The sequence below is a fragment of the Ursus americanus genome, chromosome 2 (assembly GCF_024610735.1).
Source record: "Ursus americanus isolate L20-20 chromosome 2, mUrsAme1.1.p, whole genome shotgun sequence".
In the NCBI taxonomy this organism is placed as follows: Eukaryota; Metazoa; Chordata; class Mammalia; order Carnivora; family Ursidae; genus Ursus; species Ursus americanus.
The window spans coordinates 98,112,136-98,126,986 of NC_142128.1; the positions used below are offsets into that span (position 1 = coordinate 98,112,136).

Sequence of the window (14,851 nt, forward strand, 5' to 3'; positions counted from 1 at the left end):
ACCTATAGCCCTGCTAGATGGCCAACAGCTGTTGATGAGATGAAGTCACATCACTGGAAGGGGCCGCAGGCCATCTGGGCCAGCCCTCTCAGTTTATAGAAATGGAGACCCAGAGAGATAATAGGCACAGAGCAAATGTGTCATGGAGCAGGGACTCGAACCCAGTTCTCCGAACCCCAGGCCAGTCCCATGCGCACTCTTCGAAGCTGCCTCTCTGGGTTTTTTGGTTGTAGGGAGTTCTGTTTCGTGTGTATTTTGAGGGGAGTTGCTGCTTTGTCCGTGCCTTCTCTTGCCTGGTGGCAGGCAACAGGTTAGTTCCGAGGGCCATCTCAGCTGTCAGATGGCTGGGCTTCTGCGCTCTGCACGTGAGGCTGGCTCTCAAGATCCCACCGATCGCTGCAGGCATCCCCTGAGCCCAGCGTCTGCTTCCCCCCTCAGCCCGTCAACCTGTCAGTAGTGCTGCCGGACAAGCTGCCTCCCTCTTAGCCTCAGCAAAGTAGAGGAGCTAACAATGGCGGCTGGGGGGTGGGGGAGAGGAGCAGTCAAGGATGAGAGGGATTCAGACTCATCGTTCCCAGCAAAACCATGAGAGGAAAGGTAAGAAATTTCAGTCCAGCCCAATCAATGAATTCTCTCTTGAGGGGGTGGTACAAAGGGAGGGAGAAAGAGGACAGATTAAAAATGAGTCAGAGAGTGGGGGGGGGGAGGACGACACATTCATTCTCCCTCTCCCTCCCTTTCTCCTCCCCCACTTTCTCTCTGTCTCCTCCCTCCCCCCTCCCCTGTTTGTCTCTTTTAATGCAGGCTGAGCAATTTCTAATCAACACTTCAGTTTTTTCCCTCAGTCTCAGGCAGCTCCTTCCTTGTCTTTCGTTGCTGAAATTCTGCTGTATGCTTAGCCTCATGATTTCTTATTGTCATCGCGACGCTGCTTCCTGTAATAAATTGTTGTTGTTTTGAGCAAACGCAGTGCTTCTCAGCTGCTATTCTAGCAACAGGTGCCATCCAGCCGTAGGACCTGAAGGAGGGTTCACTCGGTCTTTGTTCCTGAACGCGGATGGCGTTTCCTCCTTTCCTGGCAGCACAGGCTGTGAGAAAGGCTGGCGCCGTGTCCACCCCGTGAACACACACTCGCGGGTGGGGAGCAGGCGATGCATTTTCCTGGAGACTCTTGGGTCTTTCTGTGCTGAAGATGCCTTGCTTTCTTAGCACGTCCTTTGGTACACCTTTTGGTTTTATTCATTCCTTTATTCATCCAGTCTACAGGCACATATTCAATTCCTGTGCTTCCTAAGTGTTAAGATAGGTGCTGAGGCTAGAGAGAGAGAGAAGACACCGTCTTCCCCCTCCAAGAGTTGTCAGTCTAGTCAGTGGCTCCAGTGATTTTGATTCAGAAGCAGAAGGTCTTCCGATGAGACACGGCCCTGCCTTCCAGCGCTCGCAGCCTGGTGGCAGGACACGGGGATGGAGTAGCCGTGGCCAAGCAGTCACGGAGACCTGCACCAAGTGCTGGGAGCTGCTTCACGCTGGCTCCTAACTCAGCCTCCAGGAGGAAGAAGGTATCCAGGGGTGGTTGTTACCTGGTCTGGTTTGCATTCAGGTAGATGCCTGGTGACCATGTGCCCGAGACGTTTGGATGCGGAGAGTTAAAGCTTTAATATTTGCCCCGGAGAAGGAAGAACCGCTTATAGAGATGGCTGACACCTCAACTTCCATTGTCTCCTTGCCTGTCCTCCATACCTTTCAATTTCTCTCGCCTCTCTGTTCTTTCCCCTGCAGAAGACACCTTGCTCTTACCAGAGCATCTTCTTTCAACACGTCATCACAGCTCTCCCCACTCCCCTCCTTCTCTCAGCCAGATGCTTCTCTCTAGACCAGAAGAGGGGGCTTGTTTCAGTATCACTCTTTAGAGTTTAGACTCACATGATTCTGCTGGTTGGCTAGTTTCTACAGACTTGGAATTACTAATAGGGGCAGTCTTAGTGCAATACTACACCAGTAGTCTTAGGGCAAGTACTTAGTGCTCAGTACATGTTCGTAGTGTTCGTACCAGGACTGGATTGGTGGAAGGAAACCTGACCTGGGAGTTAAGGATTGGATTCTAGTCCTACCTGCTCCATAGATTGACTATATATCCATGGGATCTGGGTCTCATAATCTGTTGAATGAGATGACTTGTAAAGTCACTCTCAGTTCTAAGACTCTATGGTTTTGAGTCTTTTCTCCATTTAATTTTGAAGAGTTGGAAGCCACAACTAAAGAGTGACAGGTCCAGTCTTCTTTTTATAATTCACCCAGTGAAAAGCCCGTTTCTTCAGCCTTTCCCTGATCATTAATGATTGGAGTGAAAGACACCAGCTGGGGAGGGAGAGCTCTTGTTAGGATTTTTGGAGAAAAAGATGGAATAGCATTCAGGGCTTGGCGGATAGGAGATGGTTCACTCTGAACGCTTAAATTGTGGTCATATTGGGGACTGGTAAAGGAAGGCAAGCACTTTGGACCAGGTGGGATGAATCCCATTATAGCCAACATGGCCCCCGGATGTCCCTTCTAGTCTCAACTTTTTGTTCCAGGACCCACTCACCTTTTCACTCCTTCCAGCATTTTAGCTTTTATGCCTCCTTTTTCCCCAATCAAGAATATAAAGAAAGGTATGATGTGGTTGTTGTTCTTGCTTATTTATACGCTGTAACGCTTTTCCATATGTCAAAGGACTTTCATATACATTATGGCTTTTGATCAGTCTAAGCAAGAATGGCTGATATTACGTACTTCTACATAAGAAGACAAAGGCTCAGATAGACTAAATAACTTGTCCAAGGCCATGGTATCTTATTGATTAAAAGAATAAGAAATAGTGTCACTGACTTAATAGGACTTGGTTGTGTCAAGTGCCAGAATCTAAGGGAAACATTCTTTTCTGCTTACGGTGGGTCAAAGTAGAACTCTTGATTTAGGTGAACATACATGGTGTCTATTATAGGGCACTGGGTAGTGAGGTTCAGAATTCATAGAACTCAGGGAAATATTGCAGAGAAAAGTGAGAAAGGATGGCATTTAGGTTTTCCAATTAAATTCTAAGATCTAAAGGAAAGGCATCCATGAGAAGTGAGGCACAGGAGAGCAGAAGATGTGACCCAGTGACAGCAGAGACTGCTGGCATCTCAGAGCCCATCTGGGACTAGGGGCTGGTGCTCTGCACCCAGGAGCCACACAGGATGTCGCTGTGGCATATGTCTGCTTAACATTTTGGTCTTCGAGATAGCTTCTGGCTCTCTGAAAATGAAAGAAGGCATTTTGGATGACTAGTGTTCTTTATGGGCCAAGAAACAAAGAAGAACTCAGAAGAGCATGCTGCTTCCCCTCTTCTCCTGCAGTGTCTGCAGTCCTGCAGAAAGAGATGCCTGCATTAGGAGGAGAACCCTCGCGTTCCGCTGGGATCCTGCATCATCACTCCTCCCATGCCCTTGGCTCACTGGGAGGCAGACTCAGAGGCAGTGCAGGGAGAGGGATTAGGTTCAAACTGACCTGGGTTTGAATCCTAGCTTCATAGTTTACCTTATTTTCTTTGGCTTTAAAAATGGGAAATTAATGTACCTTACAGGTTTGTTGTGATCATTAAAGTGGAATTGTGTAAAACTCCTAGCACAATGTTTGGTACACAGTAGGCCCTCAATCCTAATTATGAACCCCAGATCGGTATATTGGTCAGCATTTTGAGATAGCAACGAGCAACCTCCAAATCCCAATAGCTCACAAGAGCAAACATTTAGTTTTTGCTCATAGTACATGGGAGCTGAAGTCAGCTGCGAGTCAGCTGTGAATTGGCTAGAATTGGTAGACTTGGCTCAGTTCCAAATGCTTTCTTATTCTGAGACCCAGGACAAAGGATCAGCCACTGTCTGGGCATGCTTTTGTTGTGGCGGAGGGCTCAAGAGGGTAGGGGGAGGGCCTAGAGTGACCAGAGCCAAGCATGCACATGCTTTTAAGCTTCTGCTTGGACATGTCTTATGGCATGGCATGCCGAAAAGCCCAGGGTTTTTGGAGTGGTAAGTGCACTCTGCCTACAGGGAACAAGGCAAGAGTCTGGAGGGAAAACTAATTGGGAGCAAATAATATGATGTATCGACTGGGTTAAATCATTCAGCAAATGTGTCAAGTACCTGCTATGCAGCAGAGTCTTTAAAAGGCTGCAGGGGAGAGTTTGCTGTGAATGACGTAGACAGAGAGCTAGATAGGAAATTCTCAGGCAAATGCGACGTCATTCTCCCAGGTGCTGTGACTGCGGTAAGAGCAAGAAGAAACTTCTAGAGGAAGTGATAGCTGAGCAAGTTTGGAGGGATACGTAGGAATTACTAGGGGGAAAAGTGGGATGGAAGAAGGGGGATTTACAGAGGAAACAGCATGTGCAAAAGCCGAGAATCAGGGAGGACGTGATTTCTGAAAATTACAAATATTTTAGTATGGTTGGGGAATTAGCACCGCAGGAGGAATGAAAGAGAGTGGTCCTCTCTGAAAGGGGGCCAGTTGTCCCTTGTGCTCCTGACATGGCTAGAAGGAGTCTTTAAAAGGGTCGGAGCAAAGGAGTGCCATGAACAGATGTGCATTTTGGAAATATCATTTGGACCACAGTGCAGAGAAGGTGTTAGATGTGGGCAAACTTGCAGCAGAGACCACCCGGGAATCTCCTGTGGAAAGAGAGACAAGGCATACCGAGAGCCCGAAGTCACAGGGTGCAGTGGGGATGGGAGAGGTGGACGGAGTGACTAGAGATGGAATAGTGATGGCCCGGTTGGATGTGCAGGTTAAAGGGGCAGGAGTGTCAAAGATCTCTTCGGGTTTGTGGCTTGGGATCACTGGGGATGGCATTCGTGGGCATGAACTAATACAGGAGAGAAACATGTAAGGGAGGGAGATAAAGGCTTAATATTTTGCATTTTTACCAAAGCACAGTCTAAGTCGCTGTAACAAAGAGACTCTAAAATATAGTAACTTACACAAAATAATTTCTTTCTCCTGTAACAATCCAGAACTCCTGGAGGTGAGTCTACCATTCCCAACATGCGGCTGCCAAGACTGCTCCCGTGACAGCCCTTCTCAGCCAGTTGGAGCAAGGAAAGCAGAGGGTCAGGGCACGCAGCTTGGGACGCATCTTTAGGAAGGTGGCCCAGAAGTTGTACCTGTCACTTCCCCTCACGTACCTTCATTCTGAATATATGGTCACAACTAGCTATAGAGAAGCTCGGAAATGTAGTATTTGGTTGGGTTGGCTGGATGGATTAAAACCTGAGAAGTTCCTTTACTAATGGAAGGGGACAGTTAGTGTCTCCTCCTATAGGGTGACAAGTTGGAGGTGTCTGTGTAACATCCACATGGAGAATGAGGTTATGTATTTGGGTCTGGAGCTCAGGTGAGAGATCTAAACTGGAAGCATAGATATCCAGGTGGTAAAGGTGGAGCAGAACTTCTTATAGGAGTTTGCTCTGTCCAAAGAGCTGGTCCATTCCAGAAAGCTGACCCACCTAATGAACCAGGACAGTTTCCAAAGTACTTCTGCCTTGCAGGAGAGGGACTAACCTCTTTTAGTGCAGCTTTGGTCCCATTGGAACAGCAGGTAGGCCAGCTAGACATTACTCATGAGCTCATTTCAGTTCTCTGGAAGACAAGGCAAATCAGACAGAAAAGAGATATGCTTCTGCCTTTTATCTGCACAGTGGTGGCTGAGAATGGGAAAGCATGGCTCAGTTGGACACACAGGACATATGCTTAATGAATGGCAAACTCAGTATGCATGAGTACCGGAGTTATGGGCAGCAAATAATAACTAGGCCATGAGCAAAGCCTACTTGGGCAAGGGCAGCACTGGCGTTTACCATAGCCCCATGGAAGAGGGGAGCTATTGCTGTCTTTGGGGACTATTGGGGGGAAAACTTACAAGAATGCTGTCATATTTTTTTCTAAATCTCCAAATGGTACATCCGGTCACCCTAACTGTAAAATGGGTCGAGCAATCAGGTGTCATGATAGCAAATAGGAGAAGCTGATCCTGGCCAATTTAGGCAGGAAAGGAATTTGCTGGAAGGCAGTTGATTAACTTATAGAACCAATGGGAAAGCTGGATAATCAGGCTTAGATAGTAGGCAAATACCAAGGGGAATGTCTATTATTCTTTGTGAAGTCTTTTTATTTTGTTTTTTAGCCCAGGTATATCAGGAAGATGAATAGTTTCTATTTTTTTAGGGGGGGAAAGAAAGATCCAATCTGCACTTTTTTTTACCTTTAAACCTTGAGCCTGCAGGGCAACATTTCTCCAAATACTTGGCTCCCATCCCGACAATGCTACTGGAGGACGGACAGGCTTTATTTCCTCATCTGGACTATGGACCAAACCCAGAGGACATGTGTGGCTATTTCATATCCATCTCCTACACTTAGAAAACCTGCCCATCCGTTGTCCCTAAGCAGTGTCTTAAGAAACTGGGACAATATGTTAAAAGTGAGAAGACAAAAGATAAATGTCTTAAAGAAGACCTAATTTGAAGGCAGGAGAAGGAAGATTGTATCGTCATACTGAAAGAAGAGAAACCCTAGGAGTCTGAAGGCCAAGATATGCTGGGAAACATGCAATTCTGAGGTCAAAATCCCACTTCTGGGACTTCAAGACTTAAAAGATGGATGAGCAGTATACAAAAATTTTAAAGATGCCTATCTTTACAATGATGATTTTCCATAACCTTCCGCAGTCATCTGTTTCTATAAAATGGGGCTATGTGGGGTGCCAGGGTGGCTCAGTCAGTTAAGTGTCTGCCTTCGGCTCAGGTCATGATCTCAGGGTCCTGGGATCGAGTCCCACGTCGGGCTCCCTCCTCAGCGGGGAGTCTGCTTCTCCTTTTGCCATTGCCCCTCCCCCTTGCTTGTGTGTGCTCTCTCTCTCTAATAAATAAATAATCTCTTAAATAAGATAAAATAAAATAAAATAAGATAGGGCCGTACTTCCTCTCAAAAGATGCTGGCAGGCAGGAATAGCTTACCAATTAACTAGTGGGGAAAAGGAACTTGCTTTGGGAAAAAATGAGATTGCTAAAATAAGAACAGCTTTGCTTTAGATACTGGTTTTGTTATTCTTGCAAGAACACAGTCCGTTGTGTATAGAATCCTTTTCTTTACATGAGGATTGGGGCAGGACCTTATTTTGCCGCATGAAGGGAGACACTGTCTGCACTTGGAGGTGATCTTCCCTAGCCTAGTGACTAGCTGGGTTGGGGGCTGCTCTCTGAGCTGTCATTCATCACTCCACTTTTAGGCAGCTTTTCTAGGTATTCGTCAGTTACCAGGGGTAACCTGCTAAGAAAGGTCATTCAGACTCACTCCTTCATTTATTCATTTATTCTTTCATTCTTTGATTCTTTCCACATTATGTGAGCTTCACCCATTTTCTGTGGCTTGGCTCTATCCTGGGGATCAGAGTCAACCGAATCCTGGTTCCTGCCCTCAGGGGCCTTGGAGTTAGAAATAAAGTTTATATTGAATTTCTCAAGATCCGGGACTGGTCTTTCCAATCGATTTTCCCAGAACTTAACATAGTGTTTTAAAATATGTTTTCGATTGAATTTGAATTCAGTAGTCAAGGGCAGTTTCTCTGTGCATCAACGGCACAGCAAACACTCCAGGAATGGTCTGGGGGTCTGAGAATGAGGGTTCCCTCTGCAAATGCACAAGAGCACGTAATCTCCAGCCGTCACTTCTGACCGTCAGTATGGTGTCCTCCAGGAATGGTCTGGGGGTCTGAGAATGAGGGTTCCCTCTGCAAATGCACAAGAGCACGTAATCTCCAGCCGTCACTTCTGACCATGAGTATGGTGTCCTCCAGGAATGGTCTGGGGGTCTGAGAATGAGGGTTCCCTCTGCAAATGCACAAGAGCACGTAATCTCCAGCCGTCACTTCTGACCGTCAGTATGGTGTCTGGTGCAGCTTGCAGTCAGAAATCCTCATTTTGACAGGTGCCTTCTATACAGGACGGTCCCTTGCCTTCACTCCTTTTTCTGTCTTTCGCTCTCTTCCCTAACCGTTCTTCTCCGGTGTTCCGCACGACTTGCCTTCGTTTGTAGGATGAAACACAGGTTTCTTTCCTCACCCTTGTAAATCTCTTTGTAAGAGCACTGACACAGAAGTCCCTTACAGTGTCACCAGGGCCTGGGCTCAGAGTGCCAGCCTTGCAGGACCCACACCCAGTGCCTCTCTCTCTGGCTGCCAGGTCTTCCTTCAGTTACATGCTCCGTGTTTCCCTGGGGGAAAGGAAGAGCAGATTGATAGTTAAAGAATGAAAACTAGGGGGCGCCTGGGTGGCACAGCGGTTAAGCGTCTGCCTTTGGCTCAGGGCGTGATCCTGGCGTTATGGGATCGAGCCCCACATCAGGCTCCTCCGCTAGGAGCCTGCTTCTTCCTCTCCCACTCCCCCTGCTTGTGTTCCCTCTCTCGCTGGCTGTCTCTCTCTGTCAAATAAATAAATAAAATCTTTAAAAAAAAAAAAAAAAGAATGAAAACTATTTTCGTATATTTGGAGTGTGCTTGGGGCCAAATCACAGGGATGACCGTATATGCCATGTCTAGGCATTCAGGTCTTGTCCTGGAAGGAATGGGGAATCAACGGAGGCCTTAAAGCACGGGATGGACATGATTAGGTTTTTGTTTTGTTTTGTTTTGTTTTAAAGATTTTATTTATTTATTTGACAGAGATAGAGACAGCCAGCGAGAGAGGGAACACAAGCAGGGGGAGTGGGAGAGGAAGAAGCAGGCTCCCAGCGGAGGAGCCTGATGTGGGGCTCGATCCCATAACGCCGGAATCACGCCCTGAGCCGAAGGCAGACGCTTAACCGCTGTGCCACCCAGGCGCCCCTGTTTTGTTTTTTTTAAACAACTCTAGATGAAAAGTGTGGAGAGTATGTTGGGCCGGAAGTACAGAGGCCACTTAGGAGGCTATAATAAAACTGAGAAGGAATGAAGGCCTATGCAAAGTGATGGTTAAGAGCTTTGCAGCCAGTCAGCCTGGGTTCATAGCTGACTGTCACTTGCTAACCCTGAGATCATAGGGAAGATACATACATTCCCTGGGATTCAAGTTCTTAATCTGTGAAATGAGTATGATAGTAATACCGACTTTATAGAATTTTTTGAAAAAATTCATGACGATACTACATGAATAATGCTTAACGCAATTTCTGACACATAGTGAGCATTTCCTAATTAATACCTAGTAGAAGGAATAGAAACCTAATTTAAGGAGGTGGCAGTGGAAATAAAGAAGGGTCAAATTTGAGAGATGTTGAGATTTAGTGACCAACCAAATGTATTCGGGGACAGAGAGGAAATCATCAAAGCAACAATTTCTATCTGAGGTGAGAGGATGGGGGTATACTGGCAAAGGAGCTGGGGGAGAGGAAGGATTGCTTTATAAGCAAGGAGTGGGAAAAGAGATCATGAATGGGGTTAGACGTTGAATTTGAAGTATCCGCTAAAACATGCAGATGAGGCTTCAGAGAGTTAAGGGTCTGAGACACAATGATAGTTGGAACCGTGGGAATGGATAAGATTCCTTAGATCAATACACAGATGAACACCACAAAGAGGCTGAACGTTTTTGTTTACCTGGCATACAAAAATATTCTTACTAGCCTCTATAGACTGCAGCATAAGAAGTACTAGGTTTTGGCGTCTGACAAGTGGTGAAATCGGAAAAACTCTGTAGGAGGTAGGACCAAAGCTCAGGACACTAACCTTACCCCAGGGCAGATCTCTTGGAAGTGGGAACCAGAGGTTGGGTGTTCCAGGCCAGATCTCAGCGTGCGTGCGGGCTTGTCCATCTTAGTTTTCACCCCAATTATGTACCATCTCTGAGGGGCCTGATCTGGAGGTAGGAGTGGAGGTCCCATGAAGAGGTATTTTTGAAGTTAGCCACATCAGTTTCAGATTTGGTTCAGTCGTGTGTAAGGGATATAGGAAACAATACCAAATCCTCTGGCGAAGGGGCTGGTATCATGGCCCAAGCAAACAGGCTGGAGCTCAGAGGAAGCCCTCAGTTCCACTTGGGCAAATGGTTTGAAAATCAGGAGGAAAGAGTCCACGATAAACATAGGTTAAGCGAAAGAGATGCTGCTTAGGGGTGTAAGGAATCAAAGCCCTCACCTGGAATTCAGGGTTAGGGCCAGAAGAGCAATTCTAGATCCCACCCCCCAATGGGAGTGGGGGTCCTAAGAGTCATGGCCAGGGCAGGCACAAGAACTGGGTGGCATTCATCCTACAGTTTGAAGTTTAGAGAGCTAAAGCAGAGACTGGCATTTTCAGCTTTCTCTCTAACTCTAGACCTTCCTTAAAGGAACTGGCCTTTCCTTGAAATTTCTGGTCCTGTCCTCTCCAGTTGTCCAGATTTATCCCTAGCTTAGAGTCCCAGGATTCCCATTACACCTGCACACGTACGCGCGTGGTTGCCCTTCATTTTCTGATTTCCAGGAGGTGCGTGTGTGTCTGCGCCGTGATGTGCCTGCCCAGGCACCATCACTGTTGAACTCCTAATTATACCTGTTCTGGCATTCCTGTTCAGCTTTGCCCATTCTGCACTATACACACTCAGCATCTCCCAGCACCTTCATAGCTTCACAGAAGTCAACAGACTCTTCTTGACAGCAGCAGCAATCGCTACATTTGCTGAGTGTTTACTATATACCATATCATCCTAAGTGCTTCGTTTAAAATTTCATTTGACCCTCAGTCAGTTCCATCAGGTAGTTACGATTATTATGTACCAGGGAGGACATATTTACCAGTGAGGAAACTGAAATTCATGAGTTGGGAAATTTGCCTGAGCTCCTGCAGCTAGGAAGTGGTAGAGCTTGGATTCTAATTTAGGACTCTCTCCAAAATCCATACTTTAACTCTCATGTTATAAAAAGGCAGATGTTTCTGACACTGTATTCCTTAATTCTTTGGGACATGGATTTATCTTGTATGTCATGGAATAAGCTGAGAACCAGCTAACCTCTGTGAATAACTAGGAGAGTCCAAAGGCGCCTGGGTGGCTCAGTCAGTCAAGTGTCCAACTCTTGATTTCGGCTCAGGTCATTAGCTCAGGGTTGTGAGATCCAGCCCCACATCGGGTTCCATGCTGGGTGTGGAGCCTGCTTGAGGTTCTCTCTCTCCCTCTCCCTTTGCTGCCCCCCCCCCTTAAAAAATATTAAGGGAGTCCAGTGACTTGCTCAAGTGACTCATCTCATTAACAGAGAACAGACGTGAGGAGGAGGTTATTCTTAGTAATCACCTAATGAACAAAACCCCACACTTAACTCTCTGTTAAAAAAAAAAAAAAAACCCCAACGAAACAAAACGAACAGAAAACCCTACAACACTTTTATTTAGCACTTGCCTCCTTTGCTGATTTTATTTATCCTACAAAGTCCAGGAGATGTGATTTCCCACGTGTAGCTTGAATAGGTAGCAGAGAAGAAAGGTGGTGTGGTCCAGGACAAAGCGTTGTACTGGGAGCAATGCCTGTGATTGGTTATCCAGCCCCAACCATTGCTAATTAAAGTCCCTTCACCTCTGTCCCACTTTTGTTACCTGGCAAATTGGAGCGTGAATAAGGATTTGGAGAAGAATTGCAAAGTTAAGAATTAAGGCAATAGAATTTAAGGAGAAACTGTAAAGAAATTTCTTTTCCCAATCCAGCTCTGTGAGCTAAGGAGTAGTGGAATGAGCCGCATCAATATTTGGGGGTGGGGGGGTGGAAACTATGGAGCCTAGAAGTTGAGATTCTTCCGTGAGCTTCCAGAGAGGAATTATTTACCCCTCGTTGGGGCTGATCTACACATTCTGGCTGTAATCAAACCTATTGGTGGTGAATATCCATGGAGATTCAGGAGCCTCAGTGTGGGAGGTGAGAGAAAAGGCAGGAAGCGGGAGGGAGGATTAGTGTTTGAGATCTACCAGTACTGGTCCTGGTCACAGTGCTCACCTCTAGAGTCTTCTCCCTGCCGGTTGTTTGTTAACAACCCTGTGAGTAAGGATTATGAGGCTCATTTTGTAAGGGAGGGCTGCTTAAGAGGCTTCGGTAAGGCCTCATTGCTAGTGGATGGCCAGATGGGATTCAAAGCCCCTATCTATTTGATCCCAATGCTATTTTACTATACCATGCTATCGATGACACATTTAACTGGTTTTCTCTACAAAATCCTAGAAATTCCCATAGTAAGAGCCATTCATTTGTGCATGCATTCCTTCATTTATTCCGTAGTACTTGGTAGGTTCAAAACACTAAGATTTGGTAAATCTCAAATACTCGCACTTCCTCATTCCACAGAATGCAGAAACTGTTTTCTCCCCAGAAGAATTAGAACCTAGTTTTTCATAATGGAGAGACACTGGTCTGGAAATCAGAAGACATGAGCACAAATGTGGTATTTTGTCCTTGTCGAGGGGGCTTCCATAGGAGACATTCATAAATAAATGTGTGTTTGCACCATGAGAGTGAGTGTGCTTGCAGGATGTCATTTTGAACACTGGCAGTCATAAAGGATGGAAGGCGCCCCGTGGAAACTAGTCTTTCCTTGTGTGTCTCAAGTCCACTGTAATTCTAAGGTGAAACTTTCTGTCTCAAGCTTGCTGAAGCTGACTCGGCAGCCTCCTGGATTTAATTCAGAACCTTTTTATCATGCCTTTCTATTCATATTCCTTTTTTCTGCCTCTCATCATCATTCTGTTTCTGCTTCTAATGTCAGATTAAGCTAGAAACTCTTGACTCTCCCATTCAACTGAGAAAGTTAAGTTCTCTTTGCTTGGAATTTCTAGATCTCGACTTAATAGAGACCTTTCACCTCTCAAACAGCCCCCTGGTCTGCCATTCACTGAAATTTCCCTCTTTCTTGGCCGCAGGTTGGATCTTTTCATCACTTCAACTTCTCATCTACTTTCTGGCTTTTTTTTTTTTCTCACTTTTTTTTTTATTACCCTTCAAAGCTTTTGAACTTAGTCTAGTGCTTTTGATCTGAAAATCTCCATTTCTCTTAAAGCTTTCGTTTTCCCTTCATCTCTGTCCCCTTTGCTTGGTTATCAGCTGGAAGGGAAGTCACTTTCTCCTGAAGTCATACTTTCCAGCTCCACGGTCTTTATTTATCAAATATTTGTCGAGTACTTATGGGCTTCACAAGCTGGGACAGCAAGATAAGTCATGTTTCTTACAAGTTTGTTAGGGGTGACAAGCATGAAAATAAATATTTGCAAAGTAATTATAAGAAATGTCTAGAAGATGCTGGGGTTCTGATGGCACAAAGGAGGAAGAGACTAACGAATTGAGGGTCCGAGAAGGCCTACAGAAAGCCTTTAACCTGAGCTTTGAAAGGTGGAAAAGAGTTTCCCGAGGAAAGAAGCATTCCAGAAACTAGGAGTACCATGTGCAAAGATCTAGAGGTGTGAGATAGCAAGTCCCACTTGGGGAACCTGTTACTTGCTTGGTTATCCTTGGTGCTCAAATAGAAATGCCACCAGAAGTGAAGCTGAGGAGGTAAGAGGGATTAGGTGATGGAGCACCTTCCTCGCCTTTCCAGGAACTTTGGGTTCTATCCTGAAGGCTATGGAGGTTGAGGGAAGGGTTTTGAGAAGGAGAGCCATAGCAGTTAGATCTAGAAAGATCATCTGAATTATATAGCAAGGAGAATGAATGGCATATGGGCAACTGTAAGTGGGGAGACCAGACAAGAGATTATTGTAATATAAGCAAGAAATGAAGAGGCACCAACAAAAGCAACGGTAATGAAGTCAAAGAGAAGGGAAGAAAGATTAACGATGTTAAGAGATCAAGTAGAAGGGTGCCTGAGTGGCTCAGTCAGTTAAGTGTTTGATTTTGGCTCAGGCCATGATCTCAGGGGATTGAGCCCCAGGTCAGGCTCCCTGTTCAGTGGGGAGTCTGCTTCTCCCTCTCCCTCTGCCCCTTCCCCTGCTTGTGCTCATGCTCTCTCTTTCTCTCTCTCAAATAAATAAAAACTTTAAAAAAAAGAGATGGAGAGAGATCAAGTGGATATGGCTTAGTGACTGGATATTGGGAGTGAAGGCAGATTTCTGGACAACACAACCAGGTGGATATTGATGCCATTAACTGTGACGGAGAAAGAGGGAAGGGACAGGTTAGGGAGGTGAACTGGAAAGATGTGACTGTGTGGTGTGAGGTGGGATCCAGAATGTGGATACCATTTGCATATATTCATTCTGTTTTGCAGCCATGGCAGATGGCCTTCAAGTCACAGTGCTTGACAAGAAGAAGGTGGCCATGCTCTTTCAGCCCACTGTGCTTCGCTGCCACTTCTCCACATCCTCCCATCAGCCTGCAGTCGTGCAATGGAAGTTCAAGTCCTACTGCCAGGATCGCATGGGGGAATCCTTGGGCATGTCCTCTCCCCGGGCCCAGTCTCTCAGCAAAAGAAATCTGGAATGGGACCCCTACTTGGATTGTTTAGACAGCAGGAGGACTGTTCGAGTGGTAGCTTCAAAACAGGGCTCGACTGTCACCCTGGGAGAGTTCTACAGGGGCAGAGAGATCACGATTGTGCATGGTAATGATACCGCTGCTTTGAATCCAGGAATAGGAGGGAGATTAGTTCCGCTGCCCCAAACACAAGGGGATGTCAGCCTCTCCGCCTTGCAACCCCTCAAGATTTTGATTTTATGGGAAATGGAAGCATCCAGAAGCCTAGCACGGGACAGTGCCCCCATGGGACAGTGAGGGGAGAAAGGGTGAAGGGTATAATATCTAGAACAGACACTGAGATGAGCTTTGGAAATGGTCTTTCTCAAACCTGACCTCTAGTC

At 46.1% G+C, this 14,851-nt stretch overlaps 1 protein-coding gene across 6 annotated transcripts in view; it reads left to right on the forward strand.

The window, feature by feature from the left end:
• ILDR2 (immunoglobulin like domain containing receptor 2) overlaps window positions 1–14,851 on the forward strand; it is a 62,371-nt gene that overhangs the window by 1,804 nt on the left and 45,716 nt on the right. For all 6 annotated transcript variants that reach the window (XM_087859132.1, XM_087859133.1, XM_087859135.1 and 3 more), the window contains exon 2: window positions 14,263–14,595. In XM_087859132.1, the coding sequence (XP_087715258.1) occupies window positions 14,263–14,595 (333 nt within the window). The remainder of the gene's footprint in view (window positions 1–14,262; window positions 14,596–14,851) is intronic.